Raw genomic sequence first — 23,376 nt, 5'->3', positions numbered from 1 at the left:
CATAAGATGATCCTAACCCTACGATCCTTCAATATTCAACTTCCGTTAGGATCATCCTACCAAGAAGATTTCTTGGAGCTATGGCTCAATGAATGAACGGTTTGGATCACCCCAACAATGTGGGCTCCACTCATATTGTGGCTTCAATATTCAACCTCCGTTAGGATCATCACAGAACCTGATTTACAATGAAAAGCCATGAGCGATGACCTGATTTGCAAATTGATAAACTAGAGGACTCTATTTGCAAAACCGCTATAGTTGGAGACTCTTTTTGAAAAAAACCCCTTAAATATTTCTTCCTGTTCTAGATGTCTTTTTGTTCTTTCTTCGTTTCTACGCTCCTTGTCTAGGGTTTTTCTTCCTTTCTTTTTCGCTACGAATCGTCTGAAAAAATGGTGAGTTTTTTTTTTCCTTTTTCCCTCAGATCTTGAATTTCCTGTTTGTTGTTTCAATCTTCAAGTTGAATATGATGTTATTTGAATTGAAATTAGTTCATGCATTGATAGTAATTACCTTGAATAATAGCACAAATTTCTCTTTTCTAATTTAGATTTTGAGTTTCTAGGTTTTGTTTAGCATCTAGGGTTTCGTTCTTTTTCCTTTTTTGTAGATACATTATTCTGTGATTTTTAGTAGCATACTGGCTATTCTGAGTTTATAGGGAATTTTTTGTGCATCTAGGGTTTCAATGTTTTTCCTTATTGTAGATACATTATTCTGTGATTTTTGGTAGTAGACTACCTATTCTGAGTTTCTAGGATTTTTTTTTGTGCATCTAGGGTTTCAATTCCCCCCCCCTTCTTGTAGATACATTATTCTGTGATTTTTTGTAGTAGACTAGCTATTCTGAGTTTCTAGATTTTTTTTTTGAGCATCTCTAGTTTCACTCTCTTTCCTTCTTGTAGATACATTATTCTGTGATTTTAGCTACATTAATCTGTGATTTTTAGTAGTAGACTAGCTATTTTGGGTTTTTAGGGGTTTTTTTTTTAGCATATAGGTTTTCATTCCTTTTCCTTCTTGTAGATACATTAGTTTATGATTTTAGTAGTAGACTGGCTATTCTGAGTTTCTAGATTTTTTTTTGAGCATATATGGTTTCACTCTCTTTCCTTCTTGTAGATACATTATTCTGTGATTTTAGCTACATTAGTCTGTGATTTTTAGTAGTAGACTAGCTATTCTGGGTTTTTAGTTTGTTTTTTTTTTTTTTTTTTTTTTTTGAGCATATATGTTTTCCTTCCTTTTCCTTGTAGATACATTAGTTTGTGATTTTAGTAGTAGACTAGCTATTCCGAGTTTCTTGGTTTTTTTCTTTTTGTGTCTGATTTTTACTACTGGACTAGCTATTCTGAGTTTCTAGGGGTTTTTTTGAGCATCTTGGGTTTCACTCTTTTTCCTTCTTGTAGATACATTAGTATGTGATTTTTAGTAGTAGACTAGCTATGCTATGTTTGCAGGAACGAATCTATATATCTCTTTACTTATTTATTTTGTTATTTACATTGATAACTCAGCTTTAACCGTTTTTGAAAAGAAAATGAAACTTTGGGTATTGGAATGCTATTATCGTACGAGGGAGAGGAGAATTAATTTGATGTTATTGGGGTTTTGCAGGAAGGGAATCTCGATGCCGCCATTGAATCTCTTTTGAATCAGGAAAAGCAAATGAGGCTTGCTGGTGATGTTGCCGGAATCAAGAAGGCCGTTACTGCTGTAGTGCAGCTTTGCTATGAGGCTCGTGCATGGAAGACACTAAATGATCAAATCATTCTTTTGTCCAAGAGAAGGGGCCAGCTTAAGCAGGTACTTGGATTATTTCTAAGAGAGATTAGGATTGTTGTCTATGGATGTTTGCATTCTCATGTGGAGCTTTATCTGTGTACATACTTGAATGTGTTTTGATTTTAAATATAATTCAGCCCATGAAATGAATGTGTTGTAACTCCTATCCATTACAGAATGAGGCTTATCATGAGAGAAAAAACACTCAAGGTGCAAAAGTGCTCAACATTTTTTGTCCCGGGTTCTCTTTCTATTGTATTTGTCTATCTGGAATAACTTTGGTGGGCATCTGTAGTTGATTGTGTCAATGATCTCTGAATACTGTAAACCGTGTTGGTTCTTTAATTAATAATCTCGTTATTGATTGATGTAGGACACTAGTAAATGATTCTAATCCCTCTAGGATTCTAGTAGTATGTTTTCTTTTGGTAGGGAGTTTTCTAGTTCTAGTGTTTGATGAGTTAATAGGATTTGAGTTTTCTTTATTATAAATATTTGATGATTAAACATGGAAGGGGAGCCCTATATTGGAAATAACACACTTGGAGGGTTTGAAAGGACATTGGAAGAGATTGTCTCAGCTAAGACTTAAAAAATTCAGTAAATTATTCAACAGTAAAGAGCTTGGACATCACAAAGAATTGAAAAGCTTGAAAGAATGTAGGTCCAGGCACATGGAAGACATAACCTTGGGTAAGATTTATGTTCCCTTATGCTGCTAGGCTGCTACCATAGTTGGGTGGTCTGCTTTATTGTGATTTGCTAATGCTAAGCTAGGCTTGGTAATACCCAAGACAGATGAAAAGAGTATGGGGTCATAGTTGGCAAGGAACTTGGAAATAGCTATGGGAGGGTGAGATAAAGCCTCCAAAAGAGGGATTCTGCAAAGCATTCCATTGGTTGCATGTATAAATTATTGCCCGAGTCGATTTCTAATAAGAGGGAGTCTAAACTCTAAACTGAAGGTGCCGTTGCATAAATAAGGTGAAAGGGCGCCCCCATTGGTTGAAAGTTGTCAGAGGGAATTTATGATAAAACAGAAAACGTAAAAGTCAATGGCATTAAATGCACTTTGACAACTTTCAACCAATGGGCGCGCCCTCTCACCTTATTTATGCAAGGGGCCCTTCAGTTTAGACTACCTCTTCTAATAAAATTGAAGCTGATTCTTCTTGAAGAAGTGCATTTGATAGCGAGCGACTCTGATCTTGATTGGGCCAAACAAATGGCTATTTATTTTGGTTCACGTGGTCCAGTGGCTATTTCTGGTGAGTGAAGTGGTTGCTCCATTGTGACCTGGTGGTAACGGGTCCGAGTCACGGAAACAGCCTCTCTGCAAAGCAGGGGTAAGGCTGCGTACATCTAGCCCTCCCCAGACCCCGTAATGGCGAGAGCCTCGTGCAGTGGGCCGCCCTTTTTTTTTTTTTAAGTAGTGCACTTTCCTTTTTGAGCCATTGTAACATATCAGTGTTGGCTGTTTATGCTGTTTTTTAACGTGCTTAAGTAGCTGTGCTTCCCAACTCCTGTAAGGCTTCTCCACATGGTCTTTTTAATCTGATGGAATTATTTGAAAGGGATACATAGTTATGTTTGGAAATTTAATTTTTTTTATTCGTTGATGTATTTGTATTGGAAGTTTTTATCAGGTATGGTCTTTTAGGTGGCATGTCTTTCCTTATGTTGTTGACAGTCTAATTTGTTGACATGCAGGCAGTAACTGCAATGGTCCAGCAAGCCATGCAATACATTGATGAGACACCGGATATTGAAACACGCATAGAGCTAATCAAGACACTGAACAGTGTCTCTGCTGGGAAGGTGAGCCATTTTGAAATTCTGCAAGATGGCTATGCTCTAGCTTTTCCTTTTTGGAGCATAGACTCTTTTTCAATTTTAGATTGCTTATTTCATTTATCTACATTGTCTCTCAGATATATGTTGAAATAGAGAGGGCACGTCTGATCAAGAAACTTGCAAAGATCAAGGAAGAACAGGGCCTTATTGCTGAGGCTGCTGATTTGATGCAAGAAATTGCAGTAAGTTTGATCTAGAATCGTAATATCTCTTCATAATTTATAAGAAACAAAGTATAAATTGGATGACTGGATAATGTTGGCTTGGCTGGTTTTTTATTTACAAATTACAATTGTCTTTACAGAGCAACTACTGCATGAGCTAAGGAGGTCCTTTTTTTGGACTGTTCTCTATTGATGTTATTTTATTACAGGTTGAAACATTTGGAGCAATGGCGAAAACAGAAAAGATAGCATTTATCCTTGAACAAGTATGACATTTCCTTTGTAGATGATAATCATTTCTAACATGTGCTAATGCTAGTATATGTCCCAACTGATCTATTGAAATTTAAAACTTTCAGGTTCGTTTGTGCTTGGATCGTCAAGATTATGTGCGTGCACAGATCCTCTCAAGGAAAATTAGTCCTCGCGCATTCGATGCAGATACTTCAAAAGAGAAGAAAAAGCCGAAGGAAGGTGATAATGTTGTAGAAGAGGCTCCTGCAGATATACCTTCACTGTTAGAGTTGAAACGGATCTATTATGAATTAATGATTCGGTATGGTGATAATGATATCTGATTAATCTTCTTGTTCCATTTCTTTTTACTTTTCATTCTTTACTCAAGTATGAGTACATGTTGCTGCGCTGTTTGCATTGAAAATCCACTTGTAACTTTAGCCCATCTCAGTGCTTTGCAATCATTGCATTGATGCTCGTCTCCAACTGAATTACTTTGCTACTGCAGTGAGTGTGCATTTTATTAATTATGCGACATTGGTCCATGCGTCGTTTTACATCTAATTGTTAGGCATTAGAGTTGACTCAAGTTAATTCCGAGTCACCATTAGTACATGTGTAATCTTCTGGGGACCTTGTTAACAGTTCCCTTGGAGACTTTAGCTTGTCTTTGAGGAAAACCACTTAATATCTATGTTTTGGCCGACACTTTGAATTTTATTGCTGACACGTGTCGTGTCGACACGACACCCGTGTCCACACTCCTTTAGACACTTTTAAGTGTATTGCTAGAAGTGACAATAACTTTATATGTATGTGTTTGAGTGTGACACTATTTTTAGATTTTTAGGGGTTGCCATGTGTTTTTTTTTTTTTGAATGATTGGTAGCCATGCTAGGTACCTCATATCCTTGTCGAAGCTCGGCACACGAATCCGTGACCCCAAATCATGATTATATGTACTTTCTATTTTAGGCATGTCCCAATTTCTAAATCTTGGGAGTTTGCTGTGTTTTCGACACTCCGTGTCCGTGTCGACAAGCGACACTCATGTCCGTGTACACAAATCATAGCTTAATATGGTATGGAGATAGCATTGGACACATAAATACCGCTTTCAGACCTTGGGACTAATTTTAAGAGGACCTCAGATATTCAAGGCTACAAGTTATGGAATGCCTCAATTGTTTTACTTATTTTTGATGTTCTGATTTTGTTATTGGGGTGCAAAGGTTCAATGCCATGATTATTCTCCCACTGAATAGGATTAGGTGGTGACCCATATAAACAAAAAAGGGAGATATTGAAAGTTTGTTTCTACACGGGTTTGAGCCCACTCAAGGGGAAGTACAGATTGCTGTGGTTCTTTGCTAGGGTTTCTGTGCCCTGTCTTGGAGGTTTGTTGATTTTGGTTTTGGAAGAAGGAAGGGAAGAAGGGAAGAAGACTTTAGTTTCTCCGGATCTCATGCGAAGAACTCAAGATGGTGTATCAAATTGCTCAAGTTGATCTTTGAAGAAGGGGGAAAAGAACTATAAGAAATGAAGGGATATAGCGTGTGGAGGTCTTATGCGAAGATTTCCTGACGGTTTGGATCTGATTTCGAATCTATCAAAGTTGGGTTCAAGAAGAAGGGGTTTCAATATCAACTCTTAGAATCTATCAATCAGTCCATCACTAGTAGAGATGATACATCTTAGAAACAATGCATATACAAGCCCATTGCTAAGATTTTTATCCTTGTAGTGACCCTATTCATCATTTTTTGAGTCAAGCATGCTGACTCAAACTTGCCCATGTTTGCAAACCATGCCTTGACTAAAAAAAGAAACAGACTAGTAGAGTACGGACGAATAGCTTTCAAGTTCCAATCCTTTTTCTTTATGATATATGGATAAGTTCACTAAGTTCTTTGAGTTCTTGATCAATGGTTTCTTGGGTGTTAAAGGGAGTTTCGAGGCAGCTTTCTTCCGTTGCAGGATTGGTTGGAACCCTGCAGGTTGAAGACCAATCATTCTCTTCTTGAATTTGTTGATGGCCTACAAGGACACACCCATATTGAAATCTTGGTTTGATGGGTGTGATATGTAATCTAGTTTGAGGAATCCTAACGAAAATCATTTGTTTTCTTAGTTTGAAATATAAAAAAAATCATTTCTTGTATGAATAATGATAGTTGCAGCCCGCTTGTCTCAAGGATTTCTTGATCTCTCTAATCCTGGAACTATGTCTTTGTTCTCCCCGAGAAATGCTATGCCCCTATCCTCTACCAACTTCTCTTTTAAAGAGAATAAAAAACCAAAGATCCACCATTTTAAATGTTCAACCCTTTTTATACTACTTCCTCCATAGCTTGATCTAATTGTTGTGACACGTGTTAGGAGCTTTCATCTCTTTTCTTGCAAGGTTCCAGAAAATGTATCCTTCCATTTTTTTTTTTGAATGATAAAGCAATTTATTAAATGAAGAGGAGAGAAGACCTTGCGACCGAGATGGTCGTAGCAAAGACTAAATGCCTCAAGCGAGATTTAATACAATATGTCCCTGGGAGAGAACACCTTTCCTGGCTAACATATCAGCTTCTACATTAGTCGATCTTCTAACATGTTGGAAGGAGATAGAAGAGTCTGCCACCCGCTCCTGAATCTCATCTATCCAGGGAGCGAATCTCCATGGGTAAATGTGACTTCCCTCTAACCATCTGATGACGTTGAGGGAATCACCCTCCACTACCATTCTATCAAGGAGGGTCCTTTCGATCATCCTCATCCCTGGGAGAGCTGTTCTAACCTCTGCTTCATTTGAATCTGTCTTTCCAATGGGACACGAAAAAGGCCCACATTGTTGCCCCGTACTCATCTCTGAGGAGGCCACTAACTCCTGCAGGACTGGGGGTTCCCCATGCTGGAATTGTCAAAGTTTAGCTTAAAGGTACTTGGGCCAGGTGGGGCTCAAGCATGGGTTGGGGCTGACACCTGGTCGCCACTATTGCACACTTCTCTCCACCTTTGCCACAAGTCGTAGGCAGAGACAAACCTGAAGCTTGGGAGGATCTTTACCCAGGATATGGTTTGAAGCTTGGGAGGATCTTTACCCAGGATATAGTTAGAGACTTAAAGCAATCACTTTTAAGAAAAGAAAGTGAGGGATTTTAGCCATTCCTCTGAATATCCTAGCATTCCTTTCCTTCCATAAAATCCATGGCGTGGCTGGTAGTGAAACATTCCATAAAATCCTTCGTCTTCTGCGCCAAGGAACGAAGGACCATCCCTCTAATGGATCAACAAGTCTCCCGGGGAAAACCCATGAGATGCCGAATCTACTCTAAAGATTCGACTCCATACTTCTCTGGCTAGCCCGAAATGGAGGAACATATGGTCTACTATCTCCCTTCCCACCACGCGGAGTACACAATGGTTGGCAATTGTGTACTGCGCAGGTAGTCTACAATAAGTATGTTGTCTTGGCAGGCTGTCCATCCGAATGCACATACTCTGGGCAGAGCTGGAATGCTTCACAATCTAGTAAGAAGTGGGGTTGCAGGCTGATTCAGGTACTAATAAAATGATTTAACTCTACATACCTCATACAAATTCCAGATCTAAACCCTTTTGTCTTCACCAAGTCTTCTTGGTATAGCAGGCCCCAACACTTATATTAATCCAGCCTCCCTATCTAGTTCTTTATCAAAGAAGTTCCTTATGAAGTCAATTTTCCATGATATCCCATATTCCGTCCACTCAAAACAATCTTTAACAAATACTTCCTTATTAACTACCACCGCAAACAAATCCAAGAAATTCTCCTTGAGGGGGACATCTTGACCCCAATTGTCTATTTTTTATTTTATTTTTTGAAATGTCCCAATTGTCTATTGCTTGAATAAACTCTGAATCTGATCCCTTCTATAAATTTCTGGTTTTGCCTTAAGATCTCCCTCTAGACTGTCTGCGTCTAAGATTATCATATGAATTCCAAAATTCCAATGTCCTGCCTCATACCATACTTGCATTCAATAACTTGGGCCCATATTTGTGACTTTTCTTTCCACATCTACAAAGTCATTTCCCAAGTAGAGAAATATTTACACTTCTTAGGCTGCTTTCCCCCCTCCCCCCCCCCCCCCCCCCAACTTTAATTGGTTTGCAAACATCCTCCCAGCTCACTAGATGCATTTCGTCTTTGCCTTTTGATCCCCCGATAGGAATCTCCTTTGGATTTGCTCAATTCTTTTTACGACACTCGTAGGACATCTAAAGCTCGATAGCTGGTAGATTGGTATATTTGCTCACACTACTTTTATTAGAGTAATTCTTCCACTCAAAGACACCAGATTCCATTTCCATGTGTTTAGTCTCTTCTCTACCCCCTCTACTATCAGATCCCATGCCCTCTTCCTACATCCCAATGTCCCTACGAACCCGAAATTTCGTCCGAGATATGAATGCCGATGATTCTTAATTTGTAAAAGTTTGATCTTTGACCTGTCACCTTCTCATGGCATTGGAGGATTGCGTTGATCTTGAACCTGTCCACTTCTGGGGCACTGAAAAACATAGTATCATTTGCAAATTAAAGATGAGAGACCTCCAATATTTGTTCCCCTATCATAAATCCTTCTGGTAGACCCTGGGATCTCCCCTTGTCAATCATCCTACATAGTGTCTCTGCCATTATAACGAATAGGAACGGAGAGAGAAGGCCATCCTGCCTTAGTCCTCTGGAGGACTTGGAGAATCCTTTAGGGGAGCCATTTACTAGGACAGAGAACCATGCTGAGGAAATACAGTTCCTAATCCATAATCGCCATCACCGACCAAAGCCCATCTTTCTCAGAAGAAAGTCCAGACAATCCTCTCACTCAATCATACACTTTTTCTGTGTCCAACTTACATACGAATCCCCTTTTCCCCTTCTTTAAGTAGTAGTTTACTACCTCGTTTGCCACAAACACACACAATCAAGAATTTGCCTCTTTTCTACAAATGCTCATTGGTTGTTAGAGATTAAGTTAGGCAATACCTTTTTCAGTCCCTCTGCTAATACTTTTGCCAAAACCTTATATAGGGATCCCACTAAGCTAATTGGTTTGAAGTCCTTTATGTTCACCACCCCCTTTAACTTTTGGGATAAGCGCAATAAAGGTGGCCCCGGTTCATCTATCAAGTTCTAGACCATAATAAAACTATGAGAAGAATTTGACGAGATCCTATGACATAATCCCAACAACTTTGGAAAAAGGCTAGGTGGAAGCCGTCCAGGCCCGAACTTCGGTTCTCCGAGAGAAAAAAGCCCCACTCTATTCTCATCTTCACTGAAGGGCTTCTCTAGGGACACAATCTCTCTTTCCTCCAATTTGTTGAACTGCACCCCATCTAGTTTCTGGCGGGGACCACCCTCAGATAGTCAGATGCATTAAGGCCTGTAGAAGTCTACTATCTCTTTCACTATCACTTTTTTTCTCCTCCCTGAGTGTTCTGTCCACCTGGAGGAAGGTAATTCGGTTTCCACGCCTTTTAGCACTAGCAATACCATGAAAATATGGTGTGTTTTTGTCTCCCTCCTTGAGCCATCTGACTCCTGATTTTTGCCTCCACGAGGTCTCTTCCTGTAACATCATGTGGTTATACTCTTGCTTGAAGGATCCCATCTCCTCCACCTCTGCTAGACTGGCACAACCCCTCATTCGCACTAGTGATGTTTCGAATTCTCTCTAGGAACCATGCTTTTCTTTAACCCATTTTCCTTGCCTCTTGGTTCCACTCATTTATCTTCATTTTAATGTAGCAAAGGTTTTACCCAATCGTCACATCAACTGGGCTCGAAGTTACAACTTCCCTCCACTAGCCTCCCATTCTCCCCATCTCTGGGAGTTCCAGCCACTCAAAGTCAAACCTGAATGGAATATGACCCCACGACTCAAGCATGGGGTCTAATAACAAGGGGCAATGATCCGAGATGACATGAGGCTGAGCCGGCACACATCAGGGAGGAGGGTAGACTTAAGTTCCACAATTACTGTGTACCTGCCTATAAGCATATCATTTCTTCAACGCCTTTTTGACTGGGAGAGACCATTGTTCTGTATATCCCGGATGAAAAATCTATTTAGTCCCGATACTCTGGTTAACCCTAGAGTTAATTTGATAACATAATCTTTCAGACGAAGCTCCAGTCCAACCCCAAGTAGTCCCGTTATGAGGCTCACAATCCAATCCATAGAGAGCTTCGTGACTCCCCGACCGCACTCCAGGCTCACATTGGCTTGATTTGGGACCACCAGTGACAAGCCCTTGTTTGCTGCTCCAGGCACATACTCCACAACGCAAAAAATGTTACAATGCACATGATCTTCGTGGCGGATAGGATGTCCCTTCCTCCACATGTCTTCTGAGATGCCACCTGGCATGAAGGTTCCTCGGTTCGATGGCCAGCTTCTATCATCGGTCGGCATCCTACACCCCAAACTAGCGAAAAATCTGGCATTTCTGGATTACTCTGCTGCCTCAGCTGCATTTCCTGCAAGCAAGTCCGACTCGATTGGCCCAAGTGATGTTATCAAAGTTGCCAAACTCTTACGTGTCAACTCTCGAGTTGAGTCGTTGGGCTTTCGAGTCGAGTCGCATGGGTAACTCGCCTCCGTTGAAGACTCTTACGAGTCATCTATTGACTCTTACAAGTCGCTACGAGTCGAGTTGAAAAAATAAGATTCTTACGAGTCAAGTCGAGTTACTCGGCCCTGGCTTTCTTGTTTTGATGGTTGAAAACTTGGAAGTTGGAACTTAGAACTTAATTATTATTATTATTATTATTTTTAGGCAATTTCTTTAAATGTGAAAAAAGACCGATGGAGTCTATAAAAGAAAGACAAGAACAGGCCCCACTGCAAGGGTGAAGGAGAGACGAAGTCAAATAGTTCAACTTATCTCCCTAGAGACACCATCTCTAGCTAAACTGTCTGCCACACCATTAGCTGACCGCCTAATATGATGGAAAGAAATCAATGCATCTCTCGCCCTACCTTGGATCTCATCGAAGAAAGAGGCAAATCTCTAAGAGGAGTGAGAGCCACTATGCCTCTTTATCACATTGAGCGAGTCTCTTCTACCACTACCTTATTCAAATCTTCATTTTCAAGATATCTTATTCCTTGGTAGATAGCATGCACCTCAGCTTCATTAGTGTCTGCGACTCCAATGGGATCCACAAAAGCCCATTTCATAGCTTCAAATTCATCCCTCAAGACTCCCCCAATTCTGACAAGACCATGGTACCCCATGCTAGACCCGTCAAAGGTCTTCAAAAAATTATGTCTGGGAGGCTCCCAGTCTCGAACAATCTTGGGTTCTTGGCCTGAACCACCACAAATCTGCTTCCAACCATCCCATAAATCATGGGCGGATACAAATCTACAAGAAGGAAGGGTTTTCACCCATGATTTAAGTTCCAACCAGAACTTAATTATTTTTGTGCATATTAGTTACAAGCGCATATAGTTATTTCTGTTTTTAGCTTAGTGCTTTATCTATGTGCTATTGGGTTATATTTTTTTACATGCTTCATCTTTTGATATATAATTATATTTTTTCAACTAAATTTTTGTTCTTGTCAAAAACTCTTACGAGTCACGGGTTGACGACTATGGATATTATGACCAGGTTAGTCTCCCGCCTTTAGTACTCAGTGGGTGCTTAGATACGAAATTTGAAAATCTTTCGCCTCGTACAACGCCCTTGCCCCTGGAGCTTCTAGTTCGAGACGCACTTGAGGGATGAAACTAGTAGATAATGGGTTACCGTTATGTGGAGGCTCACGATCTTGCCGTCTTCTATAACCTTTCCCTTGAAACACTTCATTTACTCGGATGTTCTTTGCAAAAACCTAGACGACGTTATCGTCTATGACTATTAGGATTATCAAGGTTGTTGGCGCTGCTACTCAGGACAGGATCAGTAGTCTTCCACATTTTATTGAAAGCTTCGAGAGAACTTTTAGGGGGATGCGGCCCTAAGAGGAAAGAGTGTAATAGGGATAGCCATGAGTATTTGTGCAGAGCATAAGACCGGATTGATGCGCCGAAAATCTTTGAGTCTCTACAAGCTCTCAGTAGGATCATGCTCAAGAACATCAGCCGGAAGATTCAGCCTTGGGGATTTGGATTTTGAAGATCTGGGTGTAGGAGGAGACACCATTGTCGAGATAGAGAAGACGATGGTTCGAGAAGAGCCTAATGTAAACTTAATGTAAACTTAGCCTAATGTAAACTTAGCTAAGTAGGTTTTGGAAAGAAAGGCAACCGTGGGGAATAGAAAGTTTGAAATGTATAATTTAAGTAAAATGATGATTGCCGCTGTTCTTCCCAGCTTCCAAGCATATCTCACAGGTTCTGAAATGACATGCTGAATCCCACGGTGAAACGTGTTCTGGGTATACCACCAAAATCTGAAATACGGAACGGCAAGATCGAGTCATGATCATGAATTTGAAATTCAAAGATTTGAGAGAGAACGACGCTGGTGCTAATATGATATTGTTTCGGTCTATAAGTAGAAACACCCAAAAGATCAGGGCAAAAATCAATGTTTATGCATTGGCGCTATCAACATTTGGTCTGTGAGGGACATTCCATCAACTTCCTTTCGTCAATCGAAGGAATGTGGGGGACAATGTTTATACCTATTTTTGAATTTGAAATTGGTAAAAGGGAATAAACAGATGGATTTTTATTCAAAGAAGTCCATTTGTGGACCAATCCATACTTGCTTCTAATTAATCAGATGGACTTCTATTCAAAATAAAAAAAAGGGCGATGATATTTTCACCCACCCTGCAGCACGCATTCTCCCCCCTTTTAACGAGATTTGACGTCAAAAAGTATTAAAGTTGGCCACTGTTCACGTTATAAGGGGGGCGAATGCGTACTGCAGGGGGTGAAAATATCATCACCCTAAAAAATAATCAGATGGACTTTTCGAATTATGTGTAATCATTCCAAAGGATTTTTTTTTTTTTTTGAAATGGATCATTCCAAAGGAAATTGCGATGAACTCTCAATCAAATGGTCATTTCTTGATTGACTCACTGCGACCATCACCTACTGGATTTTAGATCTGTTTGGCCATTTCTTGACCCATCTTAGTGATTGAGATAGATCACAAATTCTCATTCTTTGGGAACATAGAGATCCCCCCTTCCCCCCGAAAAGTTTTTCTTAAATTCAATGTCATTTATTGTTCTATATCAAGTGGTCTTTTGTTGCTCATTTCAACAGTGTGCCAAGATGACACTTACTTTATGGGCAATTTTCCTTCATGTTGACGTTCTGGACCTAGTTTCTGGCTTCTCAGCTTTGGGTCAGCTTGGAGGTTCTTTTGTGTCTTCTGTTTTATAAGTTCATAAAATGCTCAAATGTATGTGTCCATAAATTGCATCTTCCGCAATGTTGCATCAAGTGGTTTTTGTTTCTTATTCTGCAGTGTGTCAAGACTCAAGATGTTATCTTATATTGTGTGGTTAATTTTCTTTCATATTGATCTTCTGGACCTAGTTTATGGTTTTTCAGCTTTGGGGCTCAACTGGGAGATTCATGAGTATTTTTTATTTATACTATGGGGACTGATATCTGCACAACAATGTTTTGATAATGGGACAAATAATCTTGTTATCCTTCTCTAATTGGCTGCTGAGAGCTTTTTGGGGATTGTAATAGCTTTTGACAGCTGCTTAAATAAGTGTGATACAAGGTGATTCATCCCATTATCAAAACATGGTTGTGTGGATATCAGTCCCCTGTGCTATTAATCTTCATTTAAAAAAAGATTGTAATGATGGAATAAATTCTCTGTTCTTGATGGCTGTTATGTAATTTCGATAGAGACTGTACCTTCCTAAAGTGTTGATAGGCTTACTTCTGGATAGCAACTCACAAGGTTATTTATGGAGTTCGATGGACTATATCTCAAATTTTTTATTCTTCCATTTAATCTTTTCTGAGCCAGTAGTAAGAATTTTATTATTATTTTTTTTAATGGCTTAGTTGGAATTTGTTCTGTTTTTTCTTTTTTTTTTAATGGATTTTATCTCTTTTCCTAGATATATCATAATATCCAAACAGTTGCCTAAATGTATATAGAATCATGTTAGCTTTTTAATTGAAATTCAAAAAATCATGTTATCATAAGGAATGGGGAAGCGCTTAACCTGGATGTGTTTTTATGATGTAGATATCATTCGCATAACAATGATTACCTAGAAATTTGCCGCAGCTACAAGTCTATCTATGAGATTTCATCAGTGAAAGACGATCCATCTCAGTGGATTCCGGTAATCACAATTACCTTTTTCTGCTTTATCAAAGCCTTTTGAAGTTCTTCTGATTAGATTTTTATCATGTAGGTCTTGAGGAAAATTTGCTGGTATTTGGTGTTATCGCCTCACGATCCGATGCAGTCAAGTCTTCTGAACTCTACTTTGGAAGATAAAAATCTCACAGAAATTCCAAATTTTCGGTAGGTCTTTTGTGGTCTAGTTGCCTTTCTCAGAAGTCATTCTAGCTTCTTTTTTTCCTGAAACTGTGCAAATGTCATCCATCTTATATCTTTTGATGTCTGCCTATGTTGATTCTCCTGTTGGATGGTTGCACAACCAGTTTGTTATTGAAACAGCTAGTCACGATGGAGGTAATCCAGTGGACGACTCTTTGGGAAACATATAAGGAGGAGTTCGAGAATGAGAAGAATATGCTTGGAGGCTCCTTAGTTGATAAAGCGGCTGAAGATTTTAGAGAAAGAATTATTGAACATGTAATTATCCCTTGCAAATGAGTCTATTTGTTCTGATTTTTTCCCCTTGTAGGTTTTCTGACGCTACGTATATGTTTTCAGAACATCTTGGTCGTCTCGAAATATTATTCACGGATTACTTTGAAGAGAGTTGCAGAGTTGTTGTGCCTCAGTTTGCAGGTTTAATACCTTTGCTTTGTTGGACGACTTTAAAAGCAACTAATACGCTTTTAGTACTTCTGTCGTGTGCATCATGCATTATGTTCTACCCTCAATTCCTCATTTTTCACTTTTATTCATGCTACCGTATAAATGTTCCACTTAGGATTTGTCTAACAACTTGTACGATAGATGCCAATCATTTGTATTCCAACTAGGAATGCAGTTCCATAGTATATTCTATAGAGACTCGGACGGGAGATTTTTCTGTGTATTGATAATTCTCTTGTAATATGAGTTTGGAATAGTTTGGTTATCTCATAGCATGTCAAACATTAGTTAACCATTTTCTTTTCTTCTAGTACTTATTTTCTGCCTCAACAGATTCCTTAATCCTTAGTTACCCATTTCTCAATAGATTTGTTATTAATATTATCTACATGCATGAAATGGTCTACAATCTACATGCATGAAATGGTCTCTAGATTTGAAGATTCGTTAGTAGGTACTAAGTACTGATATTGTGACTTCGTGTCGATGGATTTGTGAATCTAACTGATCTTTCATAAACTGACAATTGATATTGCTTTAGTTTTTTCTAAATTTACAAATCTTGTATAACAGCCCGTAAATTCAGTTACAGAACTGATTTGTGTTCACGGTTACTTCCGATAGCTTAAACCTCCGATTTGTGGAGGTTTCAAATGGAATGTATGATGTAGAAACCTCTGCAAATCAAAGGGTTTGGACTTTGGATCATCCCATGGAGAAGAGTTTTTGGGTTATAGCCTATCTACGTTGGGGACCGACAAATGAATGGTTTATATTGCCCAATCATGTGGGCCCCGTTGTATTTTTTTGCTACTCTCATGCCTTTTAGTTTATCATCAACAGCCATTGTGTGTGTGTGTGTGCACGTGCGCGTGTGCGGGCGGGCGGGCATGCGTGTGTGTGTTAATTTTGGGAATTGATATCCCCCCAAATGGATAAATTCACCCCCTTTAACGTTTTTCTTTGGTTTTTAAACTTAACGGATGATTTTATCCGCCAGAAGGGGGGGGGGGGAGGATATCACTGCCCTTAATTTTTGTATATATGTATTTGATTAGGTGAATATGTTTGACTAAAAATAAGTTCCATTGGCCATACCATGTTTTAATAAAGACACAAACTCTTGTATTTTACTATTTAACTAGCTGTCAAACGCTATTACAATTCCCCCAAAGCTCTCAACAGCGAACTAAAAAGGAAAAGACAAGGTGTGTTTGTCTCATTATCAAACATGGTAGTACAAATATCAGTAGCCTTATATGAATCGCATGCTAAATGTAATTTATGTAATACGAATTTGCTAGCATCCATCGCAAAAGGCATTTCACGAATGGTCTGTTGCATCTGACAGCAGCCAGAGAGGCTCACTTTTGGGCAGATTTTGTCTTCATTCACGAGGTGGCTGCTATCAGATGCAACAGACTATCCGCGAAATGGCTTTCACGATGGACACTATCAAATCCCTGTATTATATATATATATATATATATGAATCACATGTAATATGTACTGAACTATCTAACATGCACAATGACGCGTGTCATGGGGTGTTAGATGTCATTCAACCATTATGTATGATTTCCAAGTTTGCATCTATCCTTATTCTATCATTTCGTGAAGTTTCATCTTAAAATTCTATCATTTGCATTTGTTTCTATACGTTTCCGTGGCGACCAAAAACTGAAACCGAAATTTAAAACCTTGGCTGCCAATACTCAAGATTATCAACATCTCACTCATGCTGCCCTTAGGCACCACAACTTCAATATTATTGGCAAGCTCTTCAAAACCCTATACGAACGGCTCCATAAGCACACACAAGGTATGCAAATGGTTGCTTAGTATACATAAGAGTTCTATAAGTTGTTTGTAACAAATTTTTGGGGAGACACCAAAAAGCAATTAGTTGCAATGTTGTTGTGCGGTTTGAGGCAATTCCTTTCATGATGCTTTACGCATCCATACTTTTGTGACTGTTTTCGACGCCCAAGTAAAGGCCCAAGCTATTGAAGAAATTCAAAAGGGGGTACCATTTATACCTCTTTTGTTTACAAGCAGCAGTTGGCCGAATTTCTTAGCAGCTTCAAATGTGCACCAACATGGTCCAAATCAAGATATTTTTCAGCCCTTGAAACCATGCACAAGTACTTCCATGGCTCCACAAGCGACTTCGTCCAAAACAGTTCCTAATAGAGCCATTGTGAGGTGTTTTCGATGTAGAAAGATGGGACACATCTCATCTGAATATCCTCAGGCTCGACAACAAGTCCTGACACAAGATGAAATAGGAGAAGATGCGGGAGAACAAGTCTAGGAGGAAGGACATGATAAAGACATTAGAGGTGTGCCATAGGAGGATGGTAATGTGCTTTACTGCTTTATGAAGACTCTCGTGACCCTTGCTTGATTAGTAGGAGCCTTTTCCATACTCCTGAGAACAAGGAATGATATTGGTTGAAACATAACATTTTCTCTACCATGTATTCTATTAAAGGACATAGAGCCAAGCTTATGAGGATTCAGGAAGAGGTGAGAACGTGATTTCTCAATAGGCGGTGAAGAAGCTCAATTTAAAGATAGAAATACATTCTCAACCATACAAATTTGCATGGTTGAATAACTCTAATGAGGTAAGAGTCTCAACTATACTTGGTTTTCTTTTCTATAGGAAACAAATACAAGAATAGTGTCTCAACTCTAATGAGTTACCCATGGATGTATGTCCCATTTTGCTAGGGAGACCTTGGCAATTTGATCGGGGTTTTTTCTATATATGATGGTACAAATATAGTGTCTGCAGGCCTGGTTTAGGACTAGCAGATCAAGTAAGGGGACTGATGTATGTGTTTTCTTGAATGTTAAGGGACTATTGGGTGTTTGAAAGAATAGGGATTTTTTGGTTTATGATTGTTGGTAGGGAGCTCAAGGACTATGGTAGGTGTTCAGGAATGAGAAAAGACAAATTAAAAATATATCTTGGATTTGTGAACAGATCAACAATAGTTTCAAGAGAAGGATGTAGAACTGGGCTTTTGGTTGTATATAGGATGGGAAATAGGCTGGAAAGATGTGTGGAATAATAAGGCATTGGTTGGCTGAGTAGCAGGGGTGTAGGGGATTGCTTCTCCAGCAGAACACACAGGTTAAGGGTCAGGAAATCAAGAACTCAATTAAAATAAGTAAACCAAAGAACATATTTGGGAAGAAGAGTGTCTCGAATCACTCCAGGTTTCCTAAGAATCACACCTAAGCTGTCAAGGAATTTCAAGGGCTGCAATTTCTTCAAGCCCCTGACCAAATGGTTAGTGGGGCCAAAAGGCCTTACATATATAGGCAAAATCAAGCTCATTGACCATGTGGTTCTGGGTATTAGAACGTTATTCCTACTACTTCCAAAATAAATAAAACCTCTTACAACTTGCGCTAAATTAAGGCCCTGTGAATAGTTACATGATTAGTGTTGAGAATAGTAAGGTGGGCCCTTTTGTATAACGTAAGCCACTTTAAGTGATTTAAGTGACAAACTCAAAATTATTAATTTGCTCTTATTGACTGAAACTTATTAAAGACCCATTCTAATCCCTATGAATAAAATAAAAGGCAACACCCTAACAGGCATGATTGGCTTCACCATCCCAGTTGATAACTTAATTCTAGTTAAGGATGGTCCTTCATCAGTTTTATTTATAGGAACATTATTATTAAGTTATTATTTTTGGTGGGGGTCCATCAATTACTATTCATGTGAACACTAATGTGAACAGTAACAATTTGTTTAGTCTTTTTTTTAATGATTTTGTTTTTTTTTTAACGAACCAAGAGAAGGTTATATAATGTACTTTTGAATTCTTTTTTGGAGTAGTTTTTTATTGGAATAAAGATGTTTGAGTAGTTGTTTTCGGAAGAATTCCGGAAGAATTATCTTCAGGTTTTGCTGTGAATTTGCTACAAAAACTTGTTCGTGGGATTTTTTTCTTGAAACAAAATTCCATTTTTGAGAGCAGTGCTGCAAATTTCAGCAATGTTTTCTATTGAAATTGACTATGATTGCAATCAACCTAGATCTAAAATCTTTGGGTGCAGTTCTTTGTATTTCTGGTTTATGATCTACTGAAAGGTGAGTTGCAGTGATTTTGTTTGCAGGAATTCAGTGAGTTATCTAGTTAATACCTATTCCCTACAGCTACCCCTGTTGTTTATTTATGTGATAAATTACATCACTCCCCCAAAGCATTAACTACTTGAGAAATTTTTAAGTCTTTTAATGTTTTGGACCATTCGTGCAACAGGTTTTCCTTTCTACTCGTTGAAGATTATGTTCTTCCCTTCCTGTTTATTTTTAAGGACCATAGAATCGAGGTATTAGAAGTGGATGGATCCCTATCTTATAGCAAAGAGAAGATTACATTGGAAATCCTAGATTTCTACAAGCAATTATATTCTGCAGATGATATAGTGCGGCCGAGGCTCGACGAGGCGGTTTTCAATTCTCTCGATGATGTTAGTTCTATGGGGATGGAAAGCCCGTTCTCAGAGGAGGAGGTGGAGAAGGGGGTTTTCTCGATATGCCGTGATAAAGCTCCGGGGCCAGATGGATTCTGTCTCGCTTTCTTTCAGTCCTGCTGGGAGTATGTGAAGGGCGACATAATGGCTTTTTTTCGAGCTTTCCACGCAGGCATGGTGCTGGATCGCGGCACAGGTGCAACGTTTATTGCTCTAATCCCAAAAACCAAAGGAGCAGTGAGAGTGTCGGAGTTTCGTCCTATTAGCTTGGTTGGATGTCTGTATAAGCTCTTGTCGAAAGTTCTGTCGGAGCGGTTAAAGAGGGTTCTTCCATCTCTCATTTCAGAGAATCAATGTGCTTTTGTAGCCCAGAGACAAATATTAGATTGTGCACTAGTGGCCAACGAAATGGTGGATTGGATGGCACGATCGGGTGAGCAAGGAGTAATTTGTAAGTTGGATATGGAAAAAGCATATGACAGGGTCGATTGGCAGTGTTTAGACTATCTTCTACAAAGAATGGGCTTCGGTGAGAAGTGGAGAGGGTGGATCCGAAGTTGTTTATCTTCAGCATATTTTTCCGTCCTCATTAATGGCTCTGCTAAAGGATTCTTCAAATCGTCCCGAGGCTTGCGTCAAGGGGATCCTTTATCTCCCTTTCTCTTCGTTATTGTTGCGGAAGCCCTTAGCGTGTTATTAAAGAAAGGGCAAGTGGAGGGGCTGATTTCCGGGGTTAAATGTGGTGTCAATGGGGTCGAAGTTTCGCATTTGCAGTTTGCGGATGATACTCTCCTTTTTAGCTCTCCCTTGCCCTTAAAGATTCTTAATCTTAAGGCAATTCTTAGGTGCTTTGAATTAGTGACTGGGCTCCGATCGAATTTCTCTAAATCCAGACTTTATGCGGTGCATCTAAGCGAGGAAGGGGCCTCTCGACTCGCCAGTATTATGGGGTGCTCGTTGGATAGTCTGCCGGCATCTTATCTGGGCTTGCCTTTAGGTATAGGGAGACCTCCTAAAGAGGCATGGGATCCTATTGTGGAACGTATCGAACGTCGTCTTGATACTTGGAAAATGAAATTGGTATCTAAAGGAGGGAGATTAACATTGATCAAGGCCGTTTTGGCCAACATTCCCCTCTATCAGTTATCCTTATGTAAATGCCCTGTGTCTGTGATCAAGCGTATAGAACAAATTCAGCGCAGATTTTTGTGGGGGGGATCCGATAAGAAGCGGGTTCTGGCCTTAGTGAGCTGGGAAGAGGTGTGTAAGTCAACCAAAGGCGGAGGCCTCGGAATTAGAAGGATAAAACAGGTAAATCAAGCACTGATGGGAAAATGGTTGTGGCGGTTTGGCGAAGAAAAAAACAGATTGTGGGTCAACGTCATCTCAGGGAAATATGGGGCTGATTCAGGGGAGTGGGTTTCTCTCAACAGATTCAACAAACCTGGAGTGACATTATGGCGTGATATCAGATGCATTATCCCTCAATTTGATCTCGGAATTAGATTTCGAGTGTATTCCGGTGATAGAATTTCTTTTTGGCTCTCAAAATGGTGCTCGAGCTCCCCATTAAAAGATTTATTCCCGGACCTTTTCTTAGTCGCGGCGGATAAGTCAGCTTTAGTGAAAGTGTGCTATGAGCGCTCTGTGAGTAAAGTTACTTGGAACCCCCTCTTTCGTCGGAACTTCTTTGAGCGCGAGATGCCATCGGTGATAAGCTTATTTCAGTTGCTGGAGCAGAATTATATTAGTTCATCAGGGGATGACAGAAGATTGTGGAGATTTACCTCGTCAGGAGGGTTCTCGGTCAACTCTTTCTATCACAGTTTGGTGCCGTCTGAGGTTAATGCTCTGGAAGCAAAGGTGTGGCACATCAAGGCTCCTCCACGAGTATGTCTATTTGCCTGGTCTGCGTTAAAAAATCGGATCCAAACGGTGGATTTTCTGCGGAAGCGACATATGTTAATAATTGACCATTGCGCTCTGTGTATTGCGTCTGGGGAATCGGTAGACCACATTTTCATTCACTGTCGAGTAGCTCGGGAAGTATGGGGGAAAATTTTGGACAGATTTGGACTACATTGGGTCTTTCCATCCTCTCTGCAAGACTTATTTGAAGGCTGGTATTGTTCACCTTGGGGTAAAAAAGGCAAGCGCCTGTGGTGGCTCTCTCTGTTGGCTTTTCTATGGGTCATCTGGGTCGAACGGAACTCTCGCCTGTTTGAGGGAAAGGCTAAATCTGCCCACTTCTTATTTATTAAGGTCATTGCCCTCTCTATATCTTGGGCGCGAGCCCTCCCTTTATTTCGATTCATTTCGGCGTTTGATCTGTGGGAAGGATGGAGAGTTGTTTGCAACAGTCACGAAAATGTGACGGTCCCGCAACAGATATGGTGCTCTCCTCCTGCAGGTAACCTCAAATTAAACTTTGATGGTTCAAGTTTAGGCAATCCTGGGTTGGCAGGAATCGGAGGAGTCTTGAGAGATTGTCATGGTGCGGTACTCAAGGCTTTTTCGGGTCCAATTGGCATAGCAGACTCGAATGAAGCGGAGGTAAAAGCAGTGCATCGAGGCATCCTGATCCTGAGTGAGGCCAGGGGCCACTCAGTAAGGTGTATTGTGGAGGGCGACTCTTTGAACGTCATAAGATGGCTGAGGGGCCCAAGGGGCCCTCCGTGGCGATTTCTTCACTTATTTGACGAGATGAAAGACGTATTACAAGGCATGCAGGTCTCTTTTCAGCATGTGAGGAGAAGTGCCAATGCTGTAGCTGATAAGTTGGCAAAGGAGGGCGTATCGAAGCAGGATTTAGATCTTTTCGACTTTCTTCCTCCTTAATCCTTTTTGTATTTCCCGGGTCAGGTTTTGTCCCTAGGGAGTTTTATTTTCCTCGTGTATGTTTTTGGGGGACCCCCTCAGTCTTCTATTAATATATCTTCGCCAATATTAAAAAAAAAATAGTTACATGGACTCCTGTTTAATCTAGCTTGTGATTTTGTGAAGATCTTGTCTGTTTGTTATATTAGAAAATAGCTAGCTTGATAGTTTTTTTAATTGAGCTTGTGATTTTGTGAAAACCTTGTGTTCTTTGGTTAGAGGTTTCCTTGGGATTGTTGATCCAATCCAGAAATCAGCATGTGTGCTTTTTTATTCAAAGTGGATGGCAGTGGTTTCTGAAACAAAAGCATATGATTTAAATTCAATCCATCTTTCATCTTACGAAATACTTCCACAAAAATTGATGTGTTTTGAGCATCTGTGTTAATTTCAGGAAGCAGAGAAGCACCTCTCAGATATGGTGGTCTCTAAATCTCTGGTAGCAAAGATCGACAGGCCAATGGGAATAGTGTGCTTTCAGGTAGCCAAGGACAGCAATGACATCCTCAACTCGTGGGCATCGAACTTAGAGAAATTGCTCGATGTGGTCGAGAAGAGCTGCCATCAAATACACAAGGAGACCATGGTTCACAAGTCTGTTCTCAAAGTATAGTAGGTAATTTCACTAAGGTAGAACTCATCCTGCATGAGATCTACCATAGCTTCTTATTAGGAAATAAGACTACTAAAATGATTGTGCTTTAATTCTTCATTCTGCAGGCAGATTGCAGTAAAATGAAATTTTCTATTTTGTTCTGCATCAGCAGCACAGGCTATATCAGTTTTCCATATTGTTTGTTTTTCTCTCTCATTATACTTTTGCTCTTGATGATACCAATGGATGCAGAACCCTTAAAATGCCATTTAGGATGAACCTAAGAACATTTGTACACTTTACACACAAAGGGTCTTTCCACTGAATTAATGAATTTGGAATGTAATGTCATGGATCGATTTTCTTTCA

At 39.8% G+C, this 23,376-nt stretch overlaps 1 protein-coding gene across 2 annotated transcripts; it reads left to right on the top strand.

Annotated features, from left to right (window-relative positions):
* Positions 1 to 241: 241 nt before the first annotated feature.
* Positions 242 to 23,376, top strand: LOC143885189 (26S proteasome non-ATPase regulatory subunit 12 homolog A-like). 2 transcript variants are annotated; one of them, XM_077389239.1, is made up of 12 exons: positions 242 to 398; positions 1,621 to 1,809; positions 3,499 to 3,606; positions 3,720 to 3,824; positions 4,016 to 4,072; positions 4,166 to 4,362; positions 14,265 to 14,364; positions 14,437 to 14,549; positions 14,690 to 14,843; positions 14,925 to 15,002; positions 22,807 to 23,028; positions 23,133 to 23,376. In XM_077389239.1, the coding sequence occupies exons 1-11, from the start codon at positions 396 to 398 to the stop codon at positions 23,023 to 23,025; spliced, it is 1,323 nt and encodes a 440-aa protein (XP_077245354.1). In that variant the 5' UTR covers positions 242 to 395; the 3' UTR covers positions 23,026 to 23,028; positions 23,133 to 23,376. The 2 variants fall into 2 exon arrangements, with proteins under 2 accessions (XP_077245354.1, XP_077245353.1); XM_077389238.1 differs by having other exon boundaries at positions 22,807 to 23,376.

This window comes from Tasmannia lanceolata, unplaced genomic scaffold, assembly GCF_043159265.1.
Source record: "Tasmannia lanceolata isolate RefF3 unplaced genomic scaffold, GAP_Taslan_0.1 ptg000008l, whole genome shotgun sequence".
NCBI classification, from domain to species: Eukaryota; Viridiplantae; Streptophyta; class Magnoliopsida; order Canellales; family Winteraceae; genus Tasmannia; species Tasmannia lanceolata.
This window is presented reverse-complemented; position numbering and strand designations above follow the sequence as displayed.